Genomic DNA, 25366 nt, shown 5'->3' with positions numbered 1-25366 from the left:
GGGAGGAGACCCCATGGACAGGAGCCCCTCCAGGATCAGGGGAGGAGACCCCATGGACAGGACCCCTCCAGGATCAGGGGAGGAGGCCCCATGGACAGGACCCCTCCAGGATCAGGGGAGGAGACCCCATGGACAGGAGCCCCTCCAGGATCAGGGGAGGAGACCCCATGGACAGGAGCCCCTCCAGGATCAGGGGAGGAGACCCCATGGACAGGAGCCCCTCCAGGATCAGGGGAGGAGGCCCCATGGACAGGAGCCCCTCCAGGATCAGGGGAGGAGACCCCATGGACAGGAGCCCCTCCAGGATCAGGGGAGGAGGCCCCATGGACAGGAGCCCCTCCAGGATCAGGGGAGGAGACCCCATGGACAGGAGCCCCTCCAGGATCAGGGGAGGAGACCCCATGGACAGGAGCCCCTCCAGGATCAGGGGAGGAGGCCCCATGGACAGGAGCCCCTCCAGGATCAGGGGAGGAGGCCCCATGGACAGGAGCCCCTCCAGGATCAGGGGAGGAGACCCCATGGACAGGAGCCCCTCCAGGATCAGGGGAGGAGACCCCATGGACAGGAGCCCCTCCAGGATCAGGGGAGGAGACCCCATGGACAGGAGCCCCTCCAGGATCAGGGGAGAAGACCCCATGGACAGGAGCCCCTCCAGGATCAGGGGAGGAGACCCCATGGACAGGAGCCCCTCCAGGATCAGGGGAGGAGACCCCATGGACAGGAGCCCCTCCAGGATCAGGGGAGGAGACCCCATGGACAGGAGCCCCTCCAGGATCAGGGGAGGAGACCCCATGGACAGGAGGCCCTCCAGGATCAGGGGAGGAGGCCCCATGGACAGGACCCCTCCAGGATCAGGGGAGGAGACCCCATGGACAGGAGCCCCTCCAGGATCAGGGGAGGAGACCCCATGGACAGGAGCCCCTCCAGGATCAGGGGAGGAGGCCCCATGGACAGGAGCCCCTCCAGGATCAGGGGAGGAGACCCCATGGACAGGAGCCCCTCCAGGATCAGGGGAGGAGACCCCATGGACAGGAGCCCCTCCAGGATCAGGGGAGGAGACCCCATGGACAGGACCCCTCCAGGATCAGGGGAGGAGACCCCATGGACAGGAGCCCCTCCAGGATCAGGGGAGGAGACCCCATGGACAGGAGCCCCTCCAGGATCAGGGGAGGAGACCCCATGGACAGGAGCCCCTCCAGGATCAGGGGAGGAGACCCCATGGATATGAGCTCCTCCAGGATCAGGGGAGGAGACCCCATGGACAGTAGCCCCTCGAGGATCAGGGGAGGAGACCCCATGGACAGGAGCCCCTCCAGGATCAGGGGAGGAGACCCCAGGGACAGGAGCCCCTCCAGGATCAGGGGAGGAGACCCCATGGACAGGAGCCCCTCCAGGATCAGGGGAGGAGACCCCATGGACAGGAGCCCCTCCAGGATCAGGGGAGGAGACCCCATGGACAGGAGCCCCTCCAGGATCAGGGGAGGAGACCCCAGGGACAGGAGCCCCTCCAGGATCAGGGGAGGAGGCCCCATGGACAGGAGCCCCTCCAGGATCAGGGGAGGAGGCCCCATGGACAGGAGCCCCTCCAGGATCAGGGGAGGAGGCCCCATGGACAGGAGCCCCTCCAGGATCAGGGGAGGAGGCCCCATGGACAGGAGCCCCTGCAGGATCAGGGGAGGAGGCCCCATGGACAGGAGCCCCTCCAGGATCAGGGGAGGAGGCCCCATGGACAGGAGCCCCTCCAGGATCAGGGGAGGAGACCCCATGGACAGGAGCCCCTCCAGGATCAGGGGAGAAGACCCCATGGACAGGAGCCCCTCCAGGATCAGGGGAGGAGACCCCATGGACAGGAGCCCCTCCAGGATCAGGGGAGGAGACCCCATGGACAGGAGCCCCTCCAGGATCAGGGGAGGAGGCCCCATGGACAGGAGCCCCTCCAGGATCAGGGGAGGAGACCCCATGGACAGGACCCCTCCAGGATCAGGGGAGGAGACCCCATGGACAGGAGCCCCTCCAGGATCAGGGGAGGAGGCCCCATGGACAGGAGCCCCTCCAGGATCAGGGGAGGAGACCCCATGGACAGGAGCCCCTCCAGGATCAGGGGAGGAGACCCCATGGACAGGAGCCCCTCCAGGATCAGGGGAGGAGACCCCATGGACAGGAGCCCCTCCAGGATCAGGGGAGGAGACCCCATGGACAGGAGCCCCTCCAGGATCAGGGGAGGAGGCCCCATGGACAGGAGCCCCTCCAGGATCAGGGGAGGAGACCCCATGGACAGGAGCCCCTGCAGGATCAGGGGAGGAGGCCCCATGGACAGGAGCCCCTCCAGGATCAGGGGAGGAGACCCCATGGACAGGAGCCCCTCCAGGATCAGGGGAGGAGGCCCCATGGACAGGACCCCTCCAGGATCAGGGGAGGAGGCCCCATGGACAGGAGCCCCTCCAGGATCAGGGGAGGAGACCCCATGGACAGGAGCCCCTCCAGGATCAGGGGAGGAGACCCCATGGACAGGAGCCCCTCCAGGATCAGGGGAGGAGACCCCATGGACAGGAGCCCCTCCAGGATCAGGGGAGGAGACCCCATGGACAGGAGCCCCTCCAGGATCAGGGGAGGAGACCCCATGGACAGGAGCCCCTCCAGGATCAGGGGAGGAGACCCCATGGACAGGAGCCCCTCCAGGATCAGGGGAGGAGACCCCATGGACAGGAGCTCCTCCAGGATCAGGGGAGGAGACCCCATGGACAGGAGCCCCTCCAGGACCAGGGGAGGAGACCCCATGGACAGGAGCCCCTCCAGGATCAGGGGAGGAGACCCCATGGACAGGAGCCCCTCCAGGATCAGGGGAGGAGACCCCATGGACAGGAGCCCCTCCAGGATCAGGGGAGGAGGCCCCATGGACAGGAGCCCCTCCAGGATCAGGGGAGGAGACCCCAGGGACAGGAGCCCCTCCAGGATCAGGGGAGGAGACCCCATGGACAGGAGCCCCTCCAGGACCAGGGGAGGAGACCCCATGGACAGGAGCCCCTCCAGGATCAGGGGAGGAGACCCCATGGACAGGAGCCCCTCCAGGACCAGGGGAGGAGACCCCATGGACAGGAGCCCCTCCAGGATCAGGGGAGGAGACCCCATGGACAGGAGCCCCTCCAGGATCAGGGGAGGAGACCCCATGGACAGGAGCCCCTCCAGGACCAGGGGAGGAGACCCCATGGACAGGAGCCCCTCCAGGATCAGGGGAGGAGACCCCATGGACAGGAGCCCCTCCAGGATCAGGGGAGGAGACCCCATGGACAGGAGCCCCTCCAGGATCAGGGGAGGAGACCCCATGGACAGGAGCCCCTCCAGGATCAGGGGAGGAGACCCCATGGACAGGAGCCCCTCCAGGATCAGGGGAGGAGACCCCATGGACAGGAGCCCCTCCAGGATCAGGGGAGGAGACCCCATGGACAGGAGCCCCTCCAGGATCAGGGGAGGAGACCCCATGGACAGGAGCCCCTCCAGGATCAGGGGAGGAGACCCCATGGACAGGAGCCCCTCCAGGATCAGGGGAGGAGACCCCATGGACAGGAGCCCCTCCAGGATCAGGGGAGGAGACCCCATGGACAGGAGCCCCTCCAGGATCAGGGGAGTAGGCCCCATGGACAGGAGCCCCTCCAGGATCAGGGGAGGAGACCCCATGGACAGGAGCCCCTCCAGGATCAGGGGAGGAGACCCCATGGACAGGAGCCCCTCCAGGATCAGGGGAGGAGGCCCCATGGACAGGAGCCCCTCCAGGATCAGGGGAGGAGACCCCATGGACAGGAGCCCCTCCAGCTCAGGGGAGGAGACCCCATGGACAGGAGCCCCTCCAGGATCAGGGGAGGAGACCCCATGGACAGGAGCCCCTCCAGGATCAGGGGAGGAGACCCCATGGACAGGAGCCCCTCCAGGATCAGGGGAGGAGACCCCATGGACAGGAGCCCCTCCAGGATCAGGGGAGGAGACCCCATGGACAGGAGCCCCTCCAGGATCAGGGGAGGAGGCCCCATGGACAGGAGCCCCTCCAGGATCAGGGGAGGAGACCCCATGGACAGGAGCCCCTCCAGGATCAGGGGAGGAGACCCCATGGACAGGAGCCCCTCCAGGATCAGGGGAGAAGACCCCATGGACAGGAGCCCCTCCAGGATCAGGGGAGGAGACCCCATGGACAGGAGCCCCTCCAGGATCAGGGGAGGAGACCCCATGGACAGGAGCCCCTCCAGGATCAGGGGAGGAGGCCCCATGGACAGGAGCCCCTCCAGGATCAGGGGAGGAGACCCCATGGACAGGAGCCCCTCCAGGATCAGGGGAGGAGGCCCCATGGACAGGAGCCCCTCCAGGATCAGGGGAGGAGACCCCATGGACAGGAGCCCCTCCAGGATCAGGGGAGGAGACCCCATGGACAGGAGCCCCTCCAGGATCAGGGGAGGAGACCCCATGGACAGGAGCCCCTCCAGGATCAGGGGAGGAGACCTCATGGACAGGAGCCCCTCCAGGATCAGGGGAGGAGACCCCATGGACAGGAGCCCCTCCAGGATCAGGGGAGAAGACCCCATGGACAGGAGCCCCTCCAGGATCAGGGGAGGAGACCCCATGGACAGGAGCCCCTCCAGGATCAGGGGAGGAGGCCCCATGGACAGGAGCCCCTCCAGGATCAGGGGAGGAGACCCCATGGACAGGAGCCCCTCCAGCTCAGGGGAGGAGACCCCATGGAAAGGAGCCCCTCCAGGATCAGGGGATGATCCCCATGGACAGGAGCCCCCACCCCAGGCTCAGGACACAACTTATCCTGTGTATTCTGCATGCCCAAGTAGCGTCCACTCAAGGGAGCAGGCTGGCCTTCAGGCACTCAGATGTGGGGGGCTTGCTGGTCCCCTGTGGAGGAGGTGGGGCTGGGGTAATGATCCCTGGATACAGACCCCTGGATGGGACAAGTGGGCACCCCACACGGTGTGTCCCTCAAAGGGGAGGGGGCTGGGGAAATCGGGGCCCCAGCTCTGAGGACCCCACACTAGTCTGGCCCAGAGATAGCCCTCTGCCCTGTCCTGGGGCCACCAAGCTCCTTCCTCCTCCCTCCGCAGCCCATCAAGAATGTGCCTGCCCAGGGAGGCAAAAATAGCAGCTGACACCTTCCTGGGGCAGGCGAGACCCTGTCTCCTTCTCAGGCACGTCTCCTTGTCCTCACTGCCTTCGTCTCCTCCCCTGGCCATTCCTATACTTGGTAAGGGGACTGCCTGGGCACACCCTGCCCCCCTTGCCCTGGCTGCCCAGCTGCTGGCCCATGGGCTGCTGGGAAAGCTCAAATGCCGCTATAACACGAGGGTGCAGCCCGGAGGCAGTGCCTGTGCTGGACCTGTCCACAGGGAGTTCCTGTCCTTCTCAGGCGTGACCACAGGTGGGTGCAGCAGTGAGCAGCTCTCTTAGGAGGGGTCAGAGCCTCCCGCCTCGGGACGGGGCCCCTGCACCCAAGGAGACACTAGTCCTGGGGCCTGAGGTCCTTGGCCAGCCAACTGCCCAGCCCCTCACCTGGAAGCCTGGTGGCCAAGACCAGGCCGCCACCCAGCACCCGCCTGGGATTCTGACATGGTACCTGGGCGTTCTCTGAGCTTGGGATGGTGCAGGACACCTGGCTCCAGCCCCGACCACAGGGTGGAGGTGGGGAGGGTCCCCAGGAGCTATGAGGTGAGGGGCCAATCAGAGCAGGGGCCGAGAGGAGAGGGTGAGGGAGGAAGCGCCCAGAGCAGCTGTCACGCAGCTGCCTCGGGCCATCTGGGCTTTCTGTGCGTGGCCCATGGAGAAGCACAGTGCGTCCCCAGGATCCCTGGGGCCTCCTGCCTTGAATGGCCCCCGCCCCGACACTGCCACTTTGTATAGATGACAGCAGGGCCAGGAGCTGTCTCAGGTCACCGCAAGGAGGAATCCACAGGGAGAAGCCCCAGGCTGCTCTCCGAAGCCCCGGTCAGGAACTCACAGGGGCTGGGCTCCAGGCAGGGGCTGGACACTCCTGCCTCCTTCTTGGCTGGAAGGAGCAGTTGCTCCCAAGAGGCCCCTGCCCACCCTCCTTGGCCTCAACCCTTGAAATCCCCTGGCCAGGTACCCTGGCCCACCAGGTCATTTGGAGATTTCTAGAGGTTCTTGGGCATCCAGGATGAGAGGGGGCCAGGTGAGGCTGGCCACAAGGGAGCAGGGCCCAAAGCAGGGCATGGGTGCAGTCCTACTGCAAGTGATTGGCAGAGCCTCCTGCCCCTCCTCCTTGGTCCTTGTCACCTTCTTAGGAGGGAAAGATGGCATGTGGCCCCAAGGAACTTGACCTGACAGGCTATTTTCATACCCTGCTCTGAGATGGAACATGAAACTGGACAACTGGTCCCCCCTCAGCTGTTACCATGCCATCCCTGTCCCCAGCACCTCCACCTCACTCTCCCCAACCCACAGGGATTGTGACCCAGACCGTGAGGGGGCACCAAGGAGCCCTGTGGGCCTCAGGCTCTCTGAGGAGGGGCAGGAGCCTCGGTTTCCCCACTGGCAGAGTGGACCCTTGCTGGGGTCTTGGAGGAGACTGGAGATAAGGAGGCTGGCCCCTCGCCCGCCCCGCCCCCCGCCCATCTTGGGTTTCTGGGCAGAGGCGTCTTGCTGATTTTGGTGTCTATTTCTGGACACTTCAGCTGTCACTGCTCCTTGTACATGACTCCCTGGGTGTGCTCACTGCCCCCTCTGTCGGCACTGACAGGTGCTGACCCTAGTGGGTCAGAGGTGGCCACAGAAGGGCACGACCTCTACAGCCCCTCCCCAGGGAGTGGCACTAAGGGGAGGTGGTGGGGTTAGGGCCTGGACCTGAGGGGTGGGCAGTCTCCAAGGATGAGGAGAAGCAGAGAGTCACCACCCCATAGGCCACATACCCTGGAGGTCCCAGAGAGTCTGGGAGGACCCGGGCGGTACCCAGGGCCTGGACAAGGATTCTGAAGACACATGTCAGCTGATTTTGCACGGAGCTTAAGTGGCTCTGGGAAAACCCGTGTTCCCCACAGAGGGCTTGGGAACGGCTCCCGCCTTAGCAGCGGGCTGCAGATGCCAGTCCACAGATGTGTGGCGCCTTCTTAGGAAAGTTCCCTGGGGACCGTGACTGCGCTCTTCCAGTCAGCTATGACGTGCTGTGGAGAGTCTGGTTCCTCAGACCCCAGGGCCCACGTTCTGACACAGCTGCTCAGAGTGGTCCCAGGCCACCTTGGGGGTGTGGTGGCCAGTTCCTGCAACCCAGGGAGCCCAGGGACTGTCTCCATCTCCTAAAGAAGAGGGAAGACGAGGAGACAGGCCACATGTGTGCTCTGATTTGGAGGAGGAGGTCCTCAGGGGCGTGAGGCGCCCTGTAGAGAAGCTTCTTCCTCCAGGAGGACATGTGGCATGGAAGTCCCACTGGGAAGAGGGACTCTCATGGGGGACAGTGGAGTTGACAAGCCAGAGAAGATCCCTATTACCCATTTGGGGGCCAAGCTCAGCCATCTTGGGGCTCCCAGGGAGACCCCCAGCCTGGGCAGTGGCAGAGGCCACCAAGAAGCAGGTCCTAATCAAATCAGCCAGACTTCCAGGGTCTTGAGCAGCCTGTTCTGCATTCCCGGTGACATTCCTTGGGGGTTCCCAGGGAGGGGTGGAGGCCAGGACCTTCCAGAGTCCCAACCGGCTCCTGGATTCCAAGCTCCAGGCTGGATCCAGGGCAGGAAGGAGCAGGTCACGGGGCTGTGTGCCCAAGGGCGGACCTGCCCGAGGACCAAGGGCTGCTCTCATCCCATCCGCAGGAGTCCCCTCTCCATCCCAGCTCTGAGAACCCCCTGCTTCCGAACCAGGGCCGTTCCTAACTCTCCCCCTCCCCCCTCCAGAAACAGCCCACCTCCACCATGTCTGACGAGGAAGTGTGAGTACCGCTGCCCGCTGCCCACCGCCCGCTGCTGCCAGCTGCCTGCCCAGTGGGGTGTGGGGCTGGGCTTCAGCGTAGGGCTGGCTCTGCCGTCCATGCAGACCTGCCAGTAGAAGTCCACCTCACCTCCCTTTCTCTCTCCCCTCTCTCCCTCCCCGGCCTCTGCAGTGAACAGGTTGAGGGTGAGTATCCGCTATTTCTCTCTCTTTACTTCTACTTCGAGACGGAAAAGCCTCCACTTGGGAGGGAGGTCACCATGGATGCCACCTGTCCTCTGGGAACCCTGGGCCTCAAAGTCCCAGATCTCTAGGTGGTGGCTTCAGAGTGACCCTCTGGAAGTGGCCCTGCATTCCGGCCTTCCCCGGCCTCTAAGAGGTGGCCACATCTCAGCCTGTTCCGCCTACTGGGGAGCCCATTGGGGGCTGTGTGGCCCTGAGGCCCTCCACTGCCAGGCAGGCTGCTTTGGTCCTGAGGACCCCTGACCCTCATCCCTGGCCAGCACAGAAGCTGCTGGACCTCAGGGACTGGGCAGCTGGCCCCTGCTAACATGGCTCCTCTCTTTTGTTCTCTTCCAATGCAGAGCAGTACGAGGAGGAAGGTAACTCAGGCAGCCCTCGAGGCCCTCAGCCCCCCCAGACCTTCCTCTTAACAGAGCCCTCTCCACCTGGACCTTGGGTCCTCCTCAGCTCATCCATTAACTGTCCATCTTCCTCACCATTAACCATTAGCCTTAATCATTAACTTGTTTAATGATTAATGTGTCACCTCGTTAATGGTTAATGACTTCCTCATTAATCAAGTCATCATTAACTTCCCATCACTCCAATCCATTAATGGACACTCATTAATTGCTCACCCATGCCCGGTGGTTGTCTGTCCCCAGTGTGTGGAGTTTCTTCTGATCATTAAAACTCTCACCCATTAATATCAGGGCCAGGGCACACAGCCGCCATCTCCCAGCTCCTCCCCGTGTCTCTGTCTGTCCCTATCTCTCCCGGTCCCTGTCTATCTCTCAGTCTCTGTCTCTCAGCATCTCTCCATACCACCCCCCACCCCTGCACCCTGGGGCGCACTCAGAGCACCTCCCTGGATCTGTCGAGCCCGGGCAGGCGTGGGCGGGTGGGGATCACTGGGCGCGGGCGCACCTGGGAGCGGTGGGCCGTGGCAGTTCCCAGGCGCAACGGGCGCTGCTCAGGATCCTGGCTCCCACTCAACTGGGGGCGGCTTTCACCGCAGCTTTAGCCGGCGAGGTCTTCTGGGTGTTATGTTTTGAAAATATTTTGAAAACATTCGCTACCTTAACAACGTCAGCAAAATGTTTCTTCTTCTGCCGAAAAGGTGGCCAGGCTCCTTTCTGAGTGGGAAAGAGGCCCTGGGCGCTGGCCGTCCCCTGGGGAAGCCACAGAAGGGTGTCAGGCCGAGCATTCCTCCAGGCACCCCCGAGACAGGGACCTTCCCTGTCAAACACACCCAGGCTTCCTCAAAGCACAGAGGTCACGATCCCCAGGTCCCTCTGTCTCCTGCAAAGCACAACACAGGCAGGGCCTCTCCAGGCACCCACAGCTCCCTGGACACACGAAGGCCAGGTCCGAGTGGGGAGTGGAGGGGTGTGACTGCCCCTGCAGGGAGGCCCAGGCCCAAGCCCAGCCAGGCTGGACTGGGCAGGCTGAGTGTGCCTGAATGTCTTGGGAGGCCCCTGTGGACTCCCCACTCGGGCCACCTCCCGTCCCCCGGCCACATCCCTCTAATGACGGTCCTGTTGCTTCCTTCCCTGCTCGGTCCTGCTCTCGGCTTCTCTCACCCCAGAAGAGGCCCAGGAGGAGGAAGGTAAGTGGGTCCAGGGCCCAGCCCCCGCCAGCTCCAGTCTTCCTGCCCACTGCCCTCACCCTCACAGTGGCCTGGTGTGCTTGCCTCCCCGCTGGGTCCGACCCTGGCCCCCCCCAAGGACTCGGGGACCTCCTGTCTAACCCTGTCCTCTCTCCTCCCTGCCACCCTGCACGCCCTGGCACCCCTCCGCAGCAGAAGTCCAGGAGGAAGGTAGGAGCCCACGGACTTCTGGTCCCCATGTGGGGCCCGGGGCCTGGCTGGAGCCCAGGGTGGGGAGAAGGGGAGGCAATGAGGCGCCAGCCAGCCCAGGGGCCCCACATGTGGCCCCCAGTAACCCACTAACCAAGGCTGATGCTTGACAGAGAGGGTGCAGGACCCCAGCGGGCCCCAGTGTCCCTGCTGTTGGGGACCATGTGCCGCTCACCTGGGAGCAGCTAGTGTGAGGATCGGGGGAGATGGGGCCAGGGAACGGAGGGTCCCCATGGTGGCAGCCTCTGACCCCGCAGCCAGACCAGGACATGAAGCCATATCTCAGGATAGCTCAAGTGTCGGGAGAGGCCCTGTGGCCTGGCAGATGCCTTCACCCCAGCCTTTCTTGGGGTCTGGGCGAGGCAGGGTAGCAAAGGAGGTCTGCATCTGGCTGTTAGGACGGCCATAGACAGGGCACCCAGGTGTGCACCTGTCCCTGGGGCCTGCGTCCCTGGGCTGCAGCCCCTTCGCAGGTCCCTGGAACCACTACCAGGTTGCAGGCCTGGACACTCTCGAGGTGGTAGGGAAAGAAGGGGAGCCCACCACGGCAGCTCCCTGGGACAGACAGCATGGAGTGACCAGGACAAGACACAGCCTGCGTCCCCAACCCCCCTGCCTCAGTTTCCCTGATTTTGAGACAGGTCAGGCTGAGGGTGGGCTGAGGCTTTCCTGTCTCTCCTCTCCCGAGTGGGCCACAGGAGTTGGGGGAAGCAGGGCTGGAGGGGACAGCACCCAGGCTAACTCCAATCCATGTCTTGCTCACCCTGCACGTCCCCTCCCTGTGGCCTTGGTGACGGGCTGTTTCCACTTAACCTCGGATCCCTCTCCTTTGGCTCTGACCCGCGGTTTGCCTCTTGCTCTGTGGCCTCCTTAGCCCCTGAAGTTCATGAACCAGGTATGTGACATGACTTCAGAGCCACATGGCCGGTGTGAGTGTGTGCAGGAGCAGGGCCAGAAGGGACAAGAGGCTGCCGGCCCCGCACCCGGTCCTGCGGTTGGCGGCTCTGCCCCCCACCCTCCACTCACGGTGTCTCTCCTCCTTCTCTCCCCAACTCGGTGCTGCCTGACGCTGCTTCCAGAGGAGGTCCAGGAAGGTAGGCCTTGCACTGCAGCCAACCAGAGCTGCCCCTTCCTCCTCTGTCCCCTGGTCCCCTGTGTCCCACCACACTTCCAAGTTCCCCACCTTGGACTGAGCCTCAGGCCTCTAACTGAAGTCCGACTCAGGTGGGACTAGAGACAGGTGAAGCTCCCCCTGTCTATCTGGCAGAGGGTTCAGGGGCAGAGACTGTGAAGCAGATCTTGGGAGGAAGGTGCTGGGGTCTACTGGGACCCTCTGGATTCATCAGGTGGAATAGAGAAGAGCAGAGAGGAGGGGTAGGGTGGGTGGCCTCCGCCCTGCCACAGATAGGAAGCCAGCGAAGTAAAGTCAGGAGGCGGTGAGGTGGCAGGGAGGGTGGAAGGGCAAGTGGGGTGAAGCAGAACAGCAGGCTGAGGTCCAAGGTGGGGACGTCAGGGAGCTGGAACAGCCGGGGGCCGTGCGTGCAAATGAGCCATCAGTCAGGTCCCAGCATCCCACCCTTGCCTGGGCCAGGGCCAGACACACCCGGGCAGAGGCAGGCGAGAGGGGACCTGGGGGCCTGCCCTCCCGCAGCAGGCTGGTGTGCTGGGCGGAGCTGCAGATCCAGGTCAGGGGCGCTGCTCGGGAGCTTCTCTCCAATCACATGCTGCCTCGGTGGGCTGCGGGCCTTCCCGCTGGGCCTGGGACCCCCACTCCAGCCCTGCCTGCCCAGAGAGGTCACCCAGACATAGAAGGAGAGGGACTGGGGGTGGACTCCCAGGCCACACAGGAAAATGGTGTCCAGGAGCCAGTCTAGTGGGCGATAAGGTCACCAGGCCATCCTGGGACCAGCCCTGAGGCCCAGGATGGACACACAGGAGGGAGGGAGTCGGAGGGGCAGGCAGGCAGTGCCACACAGGAAGCTTTGCCGCTGGCCACGTGGCCGCCCTGCGGCTCTTGCTCCTACCCTGCCCTGGGCCCCAGACCCCGCACAGGGCCTCACAGGAGACCCCACGGGCACCCGGGCATCGGGAAAGGGTGGCACGAGGCCCACCTGCAAGTCAAGGCCACACTGCAGGATCCACCACCTGCATTGTCCCCGAGCAACTGCATGGTCATGAGCCAGAGCACATGCTGCAGACCCCACCAAGCACAGGCGCTGTCCAGGGTCAGCGGGCAGGACCCCCACCTGCCTCAGATGGGGATAGCTTCTGGCCAAGGGCAGGGGATGGCTGCTGGCCCAAGATGCCCTCTCAGCAGGTCCTGCTCCGCCTGGCAGAGGCAGGGCAGGCAGAGGGCACTGCAGGGCCCTGAGCTGATCTTCAGACCCCTGTGTACCAGGCCAGGCTGGGCCTAGGGGTCAACACCCACAAAGGAAGCAGCCCCCACTAGCTGGGGGTGGCTACCTAGTCGAGGCTCAGGGGCCGTGGCCTGGGGGACAGGCCATCTTCTCGAGGCAGAACTTAGAGGTAACTCAGGGAGAGGAAGGGGTGGGTATCCCAGAGAGGCCGACCCAGGCGCCAGGGGAGAAGCACGGCTCCCATGGGCCAGGAGGCCACTGCCCTGGGTGAGAGAGCCCTCGGGGCACTGTGGGGGCTGCGGAGGATCTTGACACGGGGGGGGGGGGGCAGGACTGCGGAGTTGGGGTGGACAACAGAAGAGGCTTGCACCCTCGTGGGCTCAGAGTCAGCGTGAGGGTTCCTTGACCTGCTGGCTTTCAGCCCAGCAAAACTGACCTTGCAGACAGAGGGCCTCTGGAAGTGCCCAGGGTCAAAGGCTGTGCCCAGCCCAGCCCCAGATGGAGAGGGTTGGAGGGGAGCCTGGGCCTCCCGGCCCCCTTCCAGGAAGGGTCTGCACAGCACCCGCTCTTGCCATGCCCTGGAGAGCCGTGCCCGGGCTGCAGCTGGGGTGCCCATGGGGGGCCTGGGCACAGCCCGCCCCCTCCTGCTGCCCTGCTGGACTCGCCCAGTGCTGCCCCGCACCAGCACCCTGGCCCTTCTCTGGCGTGTGCGATTAGCCAGTCCACGGAGACGCCACAGAGGAGCGGGAGGGTGGGGAAGGTGAAGGACCGCAGCTCCTGCTGTGCCCCTTTCACAAGGTCCTGGGGACCCTGGCCCTCTGGCTCTGCCGTCCTCCTCCGCCTGTCTACCTGTCCGCCTGTGCTCTTGGCACCATACGCCGAGGCCCTGAGCCAAGGGCCTCTCTGCTTTGCACAGTGACCGCCGTGGGCTGGGGTGCCGGGTGAGCTTCTGCCTGCCGAGGTGGGCAGTCGGTGGGACCAGCGCAGACCAGCCGCTCCCAGGCTCCCAGCTCCCTCCTCCAGTCCTCCACCTGTCTGGCCTCTTCCCTTCCTGGCCTCTGACCCTTAGCAGCAGCTCCTCCCTCTCTCTTCACCCTGCATTTCAGCCCTTCTCAGAGCCCCAGGGACCCGGAGTGGGGGGCCGAGGGGTGGGCTCAGCTGGAGAGGCAGGTGGCCCCCACAGGCCAGAGCAGAGGAAGACCCCACCTTGGTGGTCCCTGTGGGCAGGAGGCAGCCACCCCTCTCACCTGGTCTCTCTCTCCCCCTCTCCCCACACTGATGCCGTGGTGACCAGAGAGGAAGCCAAGACCCCAGTGAGTATGGCGTCCGCTGGGCTGGGGTGGTCAGTGGTTATGGCCCCGGGTGGGAGGCCTGGGTCTGCACTGGAGGAAAAGTCCAAGTGCTAACCCCAGGGACCGATGTCGCCCAGGAGACAGACAGGAAGCACAGGAGGGCCTGACGCTGCAGGCCCCGGGGGAAGAAAGGCAAAACGGAGCTCAGGCTGCCCCCCCAGCCTTGCTGTGCCCAGCTCTGCTGGGGGGTCTCCCAGGGCCCCATATGGAAAAACAGACATGGAGTGGTGTGGTGGGATGTGGAAGGAAGGGTTTCGCCACATCAGATGGACCATGTCCACACCAGCTTGCTGCCTGGACGCTCTTACGCAGGCCTCTTGGGAACCCTGCTTTCACGGAGGGTCTTGCCTCCTTTCACGAGATTAAAAAAAAAATCCAACCCTGACTTCCTGGCTTCGGTGGGACTCACAAGCCCACCGCCCTTCTGCAGAGGCCCTCCTACCCCTCCGAGCAGCCTGCCTGCCCCTCCTGCCCCCCCAGCAGCCTGCCTGCCCCCCACTCTGCCCCTCCGAGCAGCCTGCCTGCCCCTCACTCTGCCCCCCCAGCAGCCTGCCTGCCCCCCACTCTGCCCCCCCAGCAGCCTGCCTGCCCCCCACTCTGCCCCCCAGCAGCCTGCCTGCCCCTCCTGCCCCCCCAGCAGCCTGCCTGCCCCCCACTCTGCCCCCCCAGCAGCCTGCCTGCCCCCCACTCTGCCCCCCCAGCAGCCTGCCTGCCCCCCACTCTGCCCCCCAGCAGCCTGCCTGCCCCCCACTCTGCCACCCCAGCAGCCTGACTGCCCCTCACTCTGCCCCCCCAGCAGCCTGCCTGCCCCCCACTCTGCCCCCCCAGCAGCCTGCCTGCCCCTCACTCTGCCCCCCCAGCAGCCTGCCTGCCCCCCACTCTGCCCCCCAGCAGCCTGCCTGCCCCCCACTCTGCCCCCCCAGCAGCCTGCCTGCCCCTCACTCTGCCCCCCCAGCAGCCTGCCTGCCCCCCACTCTGCCCCTCCGAGCAGCCTGCCTGCCCCCCACTCTGCCCCCCAGCAGCCTGCCTGCCCCCCACTCTGCCCCCCCAGCAGCCTGTCTGCCCCCCACTCTGCCCCCCCAGCAGCCTGTCTGCCCCCCACTCTGCCCCCCCAGCAGCCTGCCTGCCCCCCACTCTGCCCCCCCAGCAGCCTGCCTGCCCCTCACTCTGCCCCCCCAGCAGCCTGCCTGCCCCCCACTCTGCCCCCCCAGCAGCCTGCCTGCCCCTCACTCTGCCCCCCAGCAGCCTGCCTGCCCCCCACTCTGCCCCCCAGCAGCCTGCCTGCCCCCACTCTGCCCCCCAGCAGCCTGCCTGCCCCTCACTCTGCCCCCCCAGCAGCCTGCCTGCCCCCCACTCTGCCCCCCCAGCAGCCTGCCTGCCCCCCACTCTGCCCCCCAGCAGCCTGCCTGCCCCCCACTCTGCCCCCCAGCAGCCTGCCTGCCCCCCACTCTGCCCCCCAGCAGCCTGCCTGCCCCCCACTCTGCCCCTCCGAGCAGCCTGCCTGCCCCTCACTCTGCCCCCCCAGCAGCCTGCCTGCCCCCCACTCTGCCCCCCCAGCAGCCTGCCTGCCCCTCACTCTGCCCCCCAGCAGCCTGCCTGCCCCCCACTCTGCCCCCCAGCAGCCTGCCTGCCCCCCACTCTGCCCCCCAGCAGCCTGCCTGCCCCTCACTCTGCCCCCCCAGCAGCCTGTCTGCCCCCCACTCTGCCCCCCCAGCAGCCCCCCAGCAGCCTGTCTGCCCCTCACTCTGCCCCCCCAGCAGCCTGTCTGCCCCCCACTCTGCCCCCCAGCAGCCTGCCTGCCCCTCACTCTGCCCCCCAGCAGCCTGCCTGCCCCTCCTGCCCCTCCAAGCAGCCTGCCCGCCCCCCACTCTGCCCGAGGTGGGACTCAGGTTTGCTCCCGGGGTTGGGGGTGGGTCTCTGCAGAGTCGCAGGAAGGTGAAGATGCAGGAAGGGTTTGGCCAGCTATTCACGGCCTTTGCACTTTATTTTTTTGGCGATTTTGAATAGATTGATGCCAGAGCACAAGATATTTTCTCATTTTAGAAAATATTGTTTGTGTTTTCATTATGAAAACAAAACACCTTATTAAAGGAAATTTGGAAAGTACATAAAAGTCAAATGAAGAAGAAGAAATTCATCCATCATTCTCCCACCCACCCACCAGCCCGCCAGACTGTGGAAAGGAACAGAAAGAAATAAAAATACTTATTTCTTCCTACTCTTTTTCCATGCAAAGGGCTCGGAAAAAAAGACCTCAACTCTAGCTGTTTTTCAAACATCAGACTGTCTATACAGCCTTGAATTCTGCTTTTTTAAAATTTAGCACTATTCATAAGTATTTTTCCATGTTTTTATATAGTCTTCTTAAATATTTTGAATGGCCACGTAATATTCCATCGATTGGACAAACGGTGGTTTTCCTGCCCATGCCCTGCTGCAGGCTCCCCGAGTTCTTCGCTATCATTAGTGACGCCGGGTGGAAGCGTTTTCCGTCTTCAGGGCTATTTCCCTAGGCCACATTCCCAGAACTAGAATTACTGGGTCAAAGAGTATGAGCGTTCTTAAGACTGCCATGTCCGTTGCCAAATTGCTCTCCACGAGGACTGGGCCAAGTGGGCCTCCTACGTGGGATGTGAGCCGTTCTGTGTCCCACACCCTCCTCACCCGAGGCAGAGGCTGCCTCTGCGCTCGCCCTTGATGGATGGCAAATGGCATCCCACGGTTGTTTTCCTTTGCATTCCTCTGATGGCGCGAGGGCCAGCCTTTCCCCGTTTGTGAACGGGTTGTCTTTCTTCTCGAGAGTCAGTAGTTTGTGCCCTGTGCTCATTTATCTCACAGTGGACACGTCTCTATGTTTTCTCAATCATCAGTTTGCATAAGGATATAAGTCTTCTCTGTATTTGCTGAAAATATTTTCTTAGTCTGGGCTTTTCCCCTGGCTCCCGAGTTTGCCTTCTTGCACATACATAAGTTTCTCATTTGCATGGGGCCATCTGCACATCTCTCCCTTGGAGGGAACTTCTGATGCTTCCAAGCTCAGAAAATCCCTTCCCGCTCCAGCATTTGATCGACACCCCGATCCACTTTCCTCTGTGGTTGTTTTAAAAAGCCCTTGTCTCAACTCTCCGCTCCATCTGGAACATATTGGTGGGAGGAGGGGGCTGCACGGCCGGTGGACGGGGGGCTCCTTCCTCCTAGAAGGCCTCTTTCCCTCCCTGGGCCCCAGAAAGAGAGATTAAAGAGTGGCCAGAAAAGCGGGAAGGGTCTCCATGGCCGGTCCCGACCCCAGAGGCAAACGCCACCTTGTTCCCGGAGGGCCTGCGGGGGCCACCCTGCCTCCTTGGTTTGAGAAAGAAACTGAGGTGCCTTTCCTGCAGAGACGGAGAAACAGCCAGCAGGACCCGGGGACTGGGGTGGTTGAGGCCTGCTCCAAGGGGCAGGCCCTGGGTGTGAGGGTCATGAGTCTGATGAGAACAAAGCTCAGGTGAATGCACAGTCAGGCACAGTGACCGCAACAGGGCACCAGGCCAGGGCCAGGGGGACTGTGGGACCAGGGCAGGACAACCCCCTTGGGTGGGCATCTCGGTACCCTCTCACCAGCCTCTCTCTCTTCCTCAGACTCACTGCTCCTAAGATCCCGGAAGGGGAGAAAGTAGACTTTGATGTAAGTGTATGGGACCCAAATCAGAGCACCCCAAGCCTACCACTGAGCGCCAGGATGGGCCTCTGCCCCTCTCCTCTCAAGCAGCAGAGCCCGGGCTTCATAAGCCAATCCTGGACCACACTCCAAGAATATGCACCTCTCCCTTCTCCCCACCCATCCTTCTCTCTCCCCACTCGTCATCCATCCATCCACCCTCCATCCTTCCTCCTACCCACCCTTCCTTCCACCCATCCATCCACCCATCCTTCCATCTATCCTCAATCCAGCTCTTTCCATCATCCATCTTCCTTCCTTCCATTGATCTATCCATCCATCATTATCTGCCTGTTCATGAGTCTACCCATCCATCCACCCACTGCATGCTCACTGATCCCACTGTCCATCCACTGTCCATCCACCCACTGCCTGCTCACTGATCCCACTGTCCATCCACTGTCCATCCACCCACTGCCTGCTCACTGATCCCACTGTCCATCCACTGTCCATCCACTGTCCATCCACTGTCCATCCACCCACTGCCCCATTGTCATCCGTCCATCTCTCCCAACCCATTACCTACTTCCTTCCATCTGCACACTCATTCATCTGTTCACACAACAAGTGTGCACAGCTCACTCTCTCCCCCAGGCTCAGCCCCTGAAGGGCATCTCTGAGCATGATGACAGGGTCAGTCCACCCTAGGGATGCTACTGACCTCATGGTACAGCCATGCCTGGGTCACCTCCAAGAAGGGCATCACCCAACCCTGAGGCTTGGGGATCAGGCCACCCACGGCCCCAAGAGGGCAGCAAGAAAGACAGTTGTCCTGGTGGCCCGGGCAGGCAGGGCTTCTTTGGGGCACAGGTGCCACTTTCCCCAGGTAGAGGCCAGGCCGGGCGGAGGGGTGGAAGCGACAGGCCTCTCTGCCCACAGGACATCCAGAAGAAGCGCCAGAACAAGGACCTCATGGAGCTGCAGGCCCTCATTGACAGCCACTTCGAAGCCCGGAAGAAAGAGGAGGAGGAGCTGATTGCCCTCAAAGAGAGGATCGTGAGTGTGGCCATGGGTGGAGGCCGCCGGACACACTTGGAGGGTGCCGGTGGCAAGGCTGGACTGACCTGCCTCCTGGCCACAGGAGAAGCGCCGTGCGGAGAGGGCTGAGCAGCAGAGGATCCGCGCAGAGAAGGAGCGTGAGCGGCAGAACCGCCTGGCGGTGAGCGGGGTGTCCGGCCTCGGGCCCTTCTCCAGTGGTCAAGCTGTGGGGGCCAGTGTTCAGAGCCAGGAGTTAAAGCCCTGCCCCGCTGAAACACTGACCCTGGAGATTCCTCCCAGCAACCTCTGCGTCCACAGGGTGGGGGACAGTCTGCCCCTCCCCTGAGGGTCCAGGGGTGTGGTCTCCACAGGAGGAGAAGGCCCGGAGGGAGGAGGAGGACGCCAAGAGGAGGGCCGAGGACGACCTGAAGAAGAAGAAGGCCCTGTCCTCCATGGGGGCCAACTACAGCAGCTACCTGGCCAAGGTAGGCGGGCAAGGCCAGGAGGGGCCTGGGGCCTGGCTGGTGCACGGGCCCCTCCTGAGACCCCACGTCCCCTTCAGGCTGACCAGAAGAGAGGCAAGAAGCAGACGGCCCGGGAGATGAAGAAGAAGATCCTGGCCGAGAGACGCAAGCCCCTCAACATCGACCACCTTGGCGACGACAAGCTGAGGTGGGAGCCCGTTGGGGGGCACAGGCTGCCTGGTCCCTTCCTGTGGCCTGAGGAGGGTGCCGGGCCTTGGGGGAGGCCCTGGCTCTCAGGCTGACCCACCTGTGCCATCCTTCCCCCTCAGGGACAAGGCTAAGGAGCTCTGGGAAACCCTGTACCAACTCGAGACTGACAAGTTTGAGTTTGGGGAGAAGCTGAAACGCCAGAAATATGACGTGAGTCCAGGCACCTCCAGCCCGGGGGGCCGCTGGGTCCCACCCACTGCGTCCCGTGGGGACTGTTGCTTGAGGCCACCTTCTGGGGCAGCCACTTGGCCACCCGAGGCATCGGCCAGGCCCCCTGGGTACATTGGGAACCCTGCCTGAGGGCCAGCATGAATTTAGGCCACAGGGGCCCTAAGTTGTCCTCAGAGCAGGCCAGGGGGTGGCACATGCACAGCTCTGGGCTGCCTGGAGTTGCGTGGAGGGCTCGCGACCTTGAGCGACCTTCGCTCACAGACCCCGGCATGAAGGCAAAGCTGGAGTCAGAGGCGGGCTGCCTGGGGTGGGACATCGAGGGCTCTGTGAGGCCCAGCCCTGGCCCCCGCACAGAGGACCAGGTGGCCCAGGGAGGGCTCCAGTCCTGGGTGACGAATGTGCCCTGGGACAACCCAGATACCTCGAGCTTCCCCACCTGAACGCCCCTGCAGCACCCCTCGGGTGAAGGACACGTGCAGGGGCATCTCCGGTGACCAGCCCTGGCTCCCCGGGAACCCTGGGCAGGCCTCTCCTGAGCCCGCACGTCCTCCCCCTCCCCGAGGCAGCACAGCCGATCCCGCCCTGGTGGTTCTCAGGAGGAGCTGCCTCCCTCACCCTCCAGGCTCCCCTGGGGCTGGCCCACACAGAGCCCCGGCCAGCTCCCCTGTGTCCACCATGCAGTCAGGTGTGGTGGCCTCCACACTGCCCATACCAGGGCCCAGGGGCTCAGAACCCCAAGGGCCATCTCCAGACCAGCCCAGCGCACGGCGGGGCCTTGAAGCCTCAGCCACCCACCCAGCCCTGTAACCATCTCGGTCTTTCTAGATCATGACCCTCCGGGCCAGAGTGGAGATGCTGGCCAAGTTGTGAGTAGCCAGAGTCTGCTGCGGGCCCGGCTGGCGCGTGTGCAGTGCACGGTGCTCCTCTCGCATGGCAAAGGCCAGGTCACGGAGTCGGGCAGGCAGGCTGGCCCTCCGTGGCCTTGGTACTCTCCTTCCTGCCCCATCCCCTCCTGCCTCCAGACGTGGCCTTGAGGCTGGCCTGCTGCCCTTGTTGGCAGGAGAGGAGGGGCCTCTGCTTCCCAGGAGCTTTGGGAACCAGGTGCCTTGGCCACCAAACTGGGAGCAGGAGGGTCAGAGTCAGGGGTCGGGGGCTGGAAGGAGGGTCTGCGGGCCCCACCTCCACCCTGCCCCAGGGCCTGCTGCAGCTGGAAGGTAAGTGGCCAGCTCTGCAGCTGCTGTGTGTGGTATCGCAGGCCGGTACAGGCCAGCGAGAGTGAGTCGGGTCAGCAACCCGAGGGCAAGGGACAGCGCCCTCCCGAAGGAGCCAGGAGCAGGAGCCGGCACGGAGCCACCGCTCTGCTGCGGTGGCTGGGTCCCCGGGTCCCCCTCGCAGTAAGTCGCCTGTGTTGTTTGCAGATCACCACCCTCAGGAGCCGCATCGACCAGGCCCAGAAGCAGTGAGTAGCCTGGCCCACTTTGCTCTGCCCTGGGCACAGGGGCCACAGGGCCTGCTGCCACTGTCCATGCGGGCCTGGTGTTTTAGCCAGCCCCTGAACAAGGGCCAGTAGTGGCCAGCCCTCAGCAGAGCAGTAACACAACTAACCAGGTCCTGTGCCCTGGGGCCTGTGGACCCTCCTCACCTGCTCACAGGAGGGGTTGCCAGAGAGGGTTTGCCAGTGATGCCCTCTGGTGCCCAGCACCGGCCAGCCAGCAGAGGGCTGCAGGAGGCCCCCAGCATGCGGAGGCTCTCAGGGGCCATCAGATGGCCTTGCACGGCCGGCCTGGACACCCAGAGTGTCACCTTCCAAGGTGACCGGGGGTGGGGAGTTCAGAGGCTGACCTGGGGGGCGACATGGCCCCTCTGCAACCGTGGGTTCCTCAGAAATGCCCTTGGGCCATGGAATCGTGCCCCACGGGGTGCGGGGACCCAGGCAATACTTCTCCCCGCCCCCTGGGCTGAGCTCTGGTGCCAGTGACATGCCACCGGGGGTCGGGTCACTGAGCCTGGCTGCAGGCTGTCCCTCCCCGAGAGCCTGGTGGAGCTCCTGCCTCCCAGGGCTTCCTCCCTCTTCCCAGAGGCTGCCTTCTGCTCCCAGAGTCGGGCCCCCTCCAGGGAGGGTCTCGGTTCTGTGGGCCAGGACTGTCATGGGTGTGCATGTGCACGTGTGTGTTCACGCGTGTGTGCTCAGGAATGGTCCTGTCGTGCCAGCCTCTGGGGATGAAGCCCTCTGTCTTCCGCCTGCCTGGGCCCCACTCGGCACCTCCTGGCTCTTTGGTGCACAAAGGTCCTCAAATCCTCAGAAGAGGGGACAGGTTCCTGGGGATGGCCACACTTATCTGCCCCCCAGAGTGGCACAGACTGTGTGGGGAAGAGAGTAGTCATCTGCCAAGACAGTCTCCACCCACTGGGGTCTGTCTGCAGCAACCCCAGGCAGGGCAGGGAAGACAGAGGGTGGCCCTGCCCCGTGTCCACCCCTGCTAACCACACTAAGCCCTAAGCCCCAGGCCCCTGGCCAGGCCAGTACAGGTGAGTCAGTGCTGTGCAGAGGGGAAGAAGTGTGTGTGTGTGGGGGGGTGTTGTGAGGCTTGGCCAGGACCTCATCCTGTATGCATTTGGGAGGCCAGGGCTAGAGGTCCACACTGGGGAGGCCAGGGCTAGAGGGCTGCAAGCCAGGGAGAGGCTCTGCCTCTCAAGGCTGCCCTCCCGGCCGGGCTGATGCTCAGACTCAAGAACAACTTGCTTTCCATCTGCAGCAGCAAGAAGGCCGGTGCCACCGCCAAGGGCAAAGTCGGCGGGCGCTGGAAGTAAGGGGCCAGGAGGTCCCGCGGCAGAGACCTGGCCCCGGCTCACTCCAGCACCATCGCCCCAACACTCGTGCCCAGGCTGCTTCTGGGGTTCCGGGACGACGCCGGGGGTGGAGGGCCCCACTAGAGCACCCCCTTGTCTCTGCCGTCCCAGGCCCCACCCTCTGGGGTCTGTGAATAAAGCCAGCAGACCCCCCTCCAGCAGGTGTGTTCTGTCGTTCATGGGGGCCTGGGGTGAGAGCCGCCTGAGGGTGAGAGCCTCCCAGTGGAGCGGCTCCTGAGAGCGTGGGGCACATCATGCCCACTAACAGCGACTGTGGCCATGCTGGGTGCTGGGCCCAGAGCGCCTCCAGGACTCTGTCATTGACTCCTCTCACCAAGGGCTTGTCACCCCTAAGATTCCCCCCCCTGTCCCCTATCCCAGGGCTTGCCATGTCGTACACAGGCTGTGCCCTCAGAGAGCCCCCTTCACTTGGGCTGCTCTGAAACCCATCCGAGTCAGAATAACTCTGCTTTAGGAGGGTCAGGTAGGGCAGCCAGCCAACGGGGAGGCTGCAGACGCCCCCGAGGGTGGGGTGAGACCCCAGCTCTTCTCTGCAGAGCTCAGCACATCAAGGCAAAAGAGGAATGCGAGAGGCACGTTTCCAGCAAGAGAGCAAATATGGCAAACACACAGGGCTCCTCTATATTATAAGAGAACACAGTGCACAACTGTGCCATAAATTTGAAAGTCCTGACCAAATAGAATTATGGAAAATATAAATCACAGAAATTGGATCAAGACGCGGAGCCTCGGACAGCCAGGTATTCATGCAGGAAGGTATTTGTCCAGAAGGGCCTCTCCAGGGGGCTCCAGGGGCGGGTTTGTGGGCTGCAGCAGCACAGGGGCTGGACCCCAGGGACAGAGGAGCCCCTCAGCTCGAGCATACATGTGCACACCCAACACGTACAGCTACATGACCCTCTGTGCGCACCAACACACACACACACACAGAGCAACGTGGCTCCCTCTGTGTGCACCAACACACATACACACATACACAGAGCAACGTGGCTCCCTCTGTGTGCACCAACACACACACACACACACACACACACACACAGAGCAACGTGGCTCCTCTGTGCGCACCAACACACACACACACATACACAGAGCAACGTGGCTCCCTCTGTATGCACCAACACACACACACACACAGAGCAACGTGGCTTCTCTGTGCGCACCAACACACACACACACATACACAGAGAGCAACGTGGCTCCCTCTGTGTGCACCAACACACACACACACACACAGAGCAACGTGGCCCCTCTGTGTGCACCAACACACACACACACATACACAGAGCAACGTGGCTCCCTCTGTGTGCAACAACACACACACACACACACACAGAGCAACATGGCTCCTCTGTGTGCACCAACACACACACACACAGAGCAACATGGCTCCCTCTGTGTGCACCAACACACACATACACACACACAAAGAGCAACGTGGCTCCCTCTGTGTGCAGCAACTCACACACACACACACACATACACAGAGCAACGTGGCCCCTCTGTGCACATCAACACACACACACACAGACACACAGAGCAACGTGGCCCCTCTGTGCGCACCTACACACACACAGACACACAGAGCATCGTGGCTCCCTCTGTGTGCACCTACACACACACACAAACACACAGAGCAATGTGGCTCCCTCTGTGTGCACCAACACACACACACACAGAGCAACATGGCTCCCTCTGTGTGCACCAACACACACATACACACACACAAAGAGCAACGTGGCTCCCTCTGTGTGCAGCAACTCACACACACACACACACATACACAGAGCAACGTGGCCCCTCTGTGCACATCAACACACACACACACAGACACACAGAGCAACGTGGCCCCTCTGTGCGCACCTACACACACACAGACACACAGAGCATCGTGGCTCCCTCTGTGTGCAACAACACACACACACACACACACAGAGCAATGTGGCTCCCTCTGTGTGCACCAACACACACACACACAGAGCAACATGGCCCCTCTGTGCACCAACACACACCCATGCAGACACACTCACAGAACAACGTGGCTCCATCTGTGTGCACCAGCACACACACACAGACACAGAGAGCAATGTGGCTCCATCTGTGCGCACCAACACACACACACACACAGAGCAACGTGGCTCCATCTATGTGCACCAACACATACACACACACACAGAGCAACGTGGCTCCATCTGTGTGCACCAACACATACATACACATACAGAGCAACGTGGCCCATCTGTGTGCACCAACACACACACACATAGAGAGCAACATGACCCCATCTGTGTGCACCAACACACACACACATAGAGAGCAACATGACCCCATCTGTGTGCACCAACACACACACACAGACACATTCACAGAGCAATGTGGCCCCATCTGTGTGCACCAACACACACACACACAGAGACACACTCACAGAGCAACATGACCCCATCTGTGTGCACCAACACACACACACAGACACTCACAGAGCAATGTGGCCCCATCTGTGTGAACCAGCACACACACACAGACACACTTACAGAGCAACATGGCCTCCTCTGTGTGCACCAACACACACACACATAGAGAGCAACATGGCCCCACCTGTGTGCACCAACACACACACACACACACACAGAGCAATGTGGCCCCATCTGTGTGCACCAACACACACACAGATAGACACACTCACAGAGCAATGTGGCCCCATCTGTGTGCAGGAATACACACACACTCACAGGGCAACGTGGCCCCCTCTGTGTGCACCAACACACACACTCACAGAGCAATGTGGCCCCATCTGTGTGCACCAACACACACACACACTCACAGGGCAACGTGGCCCCCTCTGTGTGCACCAACACACACAGACACACAGAGCAACGTGGCCCCATCTGTGTACACCCAACACACACACAGACACACTCACAGAGCAACGTGGCCCCATCTGTGTGCAGGAACACACACACACTCACAGGGCAACGTGGCCCCCTCTGTGTGCACCAACACACACACTCACAGAGCAACGTGGCCCCCTCTGTGTGCACCAACACACACATACACACACAGAGCAACGTGGTTCCCTCTGTGCGCACCAACACACACATACACACACATACAGAGCAACATGACCCCCCTCTGTGTGCACCAACACACACATACACACACAGAGCAACGTGGCCCCCTCTGCGTGCACCAACACATACATACATACA

At 62.9% G+C, this 25366-nt stretch overlaps 1 protein-coding gene across 2 annotated transcripts; it reads left to right on the top strand.

The window, feature by feature from the left end:
* Positions 1 to 9946: 9946 nt before the first annotated feature.
* TNNT3 (troponin T3, fast skeletal type) lies at positions 9947 to 22300 on the top strand. Of its 2 annotated transcripts, none has more exons than XM_081263160.1 (12): positions 9947 to 9964; positions 10878 to 10898; positions 11083 to 11097; positions 13655 to 13673; positions 17331 to 17376; positions 18289 to 18405; positions 18491 to 18568; positions 18759 to 18872; positions 18950 to 19059; positions 19181 to 19271; positions 20711 to 20751; positions 22049 to 22300. In XM_081263160.1, exons 6-12 carry the CDS (start codon positions 18322 to 18324, stop codon positions 22101 to 22103), a joined length of 573 nt encoding a protein of 190 aa, XP_081119286.1. In that variant the 5' UTR covers positions 9947 to 9964; positions 10878 to 10898; positions 11083 to 11097; positions 13655 to 13673; positions 17331 to 17376; positions 18289 to 18321; the 3' UTR covers positions 22104 to 22300. The 2 variants fall into 2 exon arrangements, with proteins under 2 accessions (XP_081119286.1, XP_081119285.1); XM_081263159.1 differs by lacking the exon at positions 20711 to 20751 and adding an exon at positions 20118 to 20158.
* Positions 22301 to 25366: the final 3066 nt, after the last annotated feature.

Source organism: Spermophilus citellus (genome assembly GCF_964194105.1).
Source record: "Spermophilus citellus genome assembly, chromosome: 2".
Taxonomy (NCBI): Eukaryota; Metazoa; Chordata; class Mammalia; order Rodentia; family Sciuridae; genus Spermophilus; species Spermophilus citellus.
This window is presented reverse-complemented; position numbering and strand designations above follow the sequence as displayed.

Bases quoted from the DNA above. Each gene is read 5' to 3' on its own strand.
- TNNT3 (XM_081263160.1), top strand. From the start codon at position 18,322: ATGGAGCTGCAGGCCCTCATTGACAGCCACTTCGAAGCCCGGAAGAAA. The intron at 19,060-19,180 runs GTGGGAGCCCGT...CTTCCCCCTCAG, and splicing joins CTTGGCGACGACAAGCTGAG to GGACAAGGCTAAGGAGCTCT. The intron at 19,272-20,710 runs GTGAGTCCAGGC...TGTTGTTTGCAG, and splicing joins TGAAACGCCAGAAATATGAC to ATCACCACCCTCAGGAGCCG.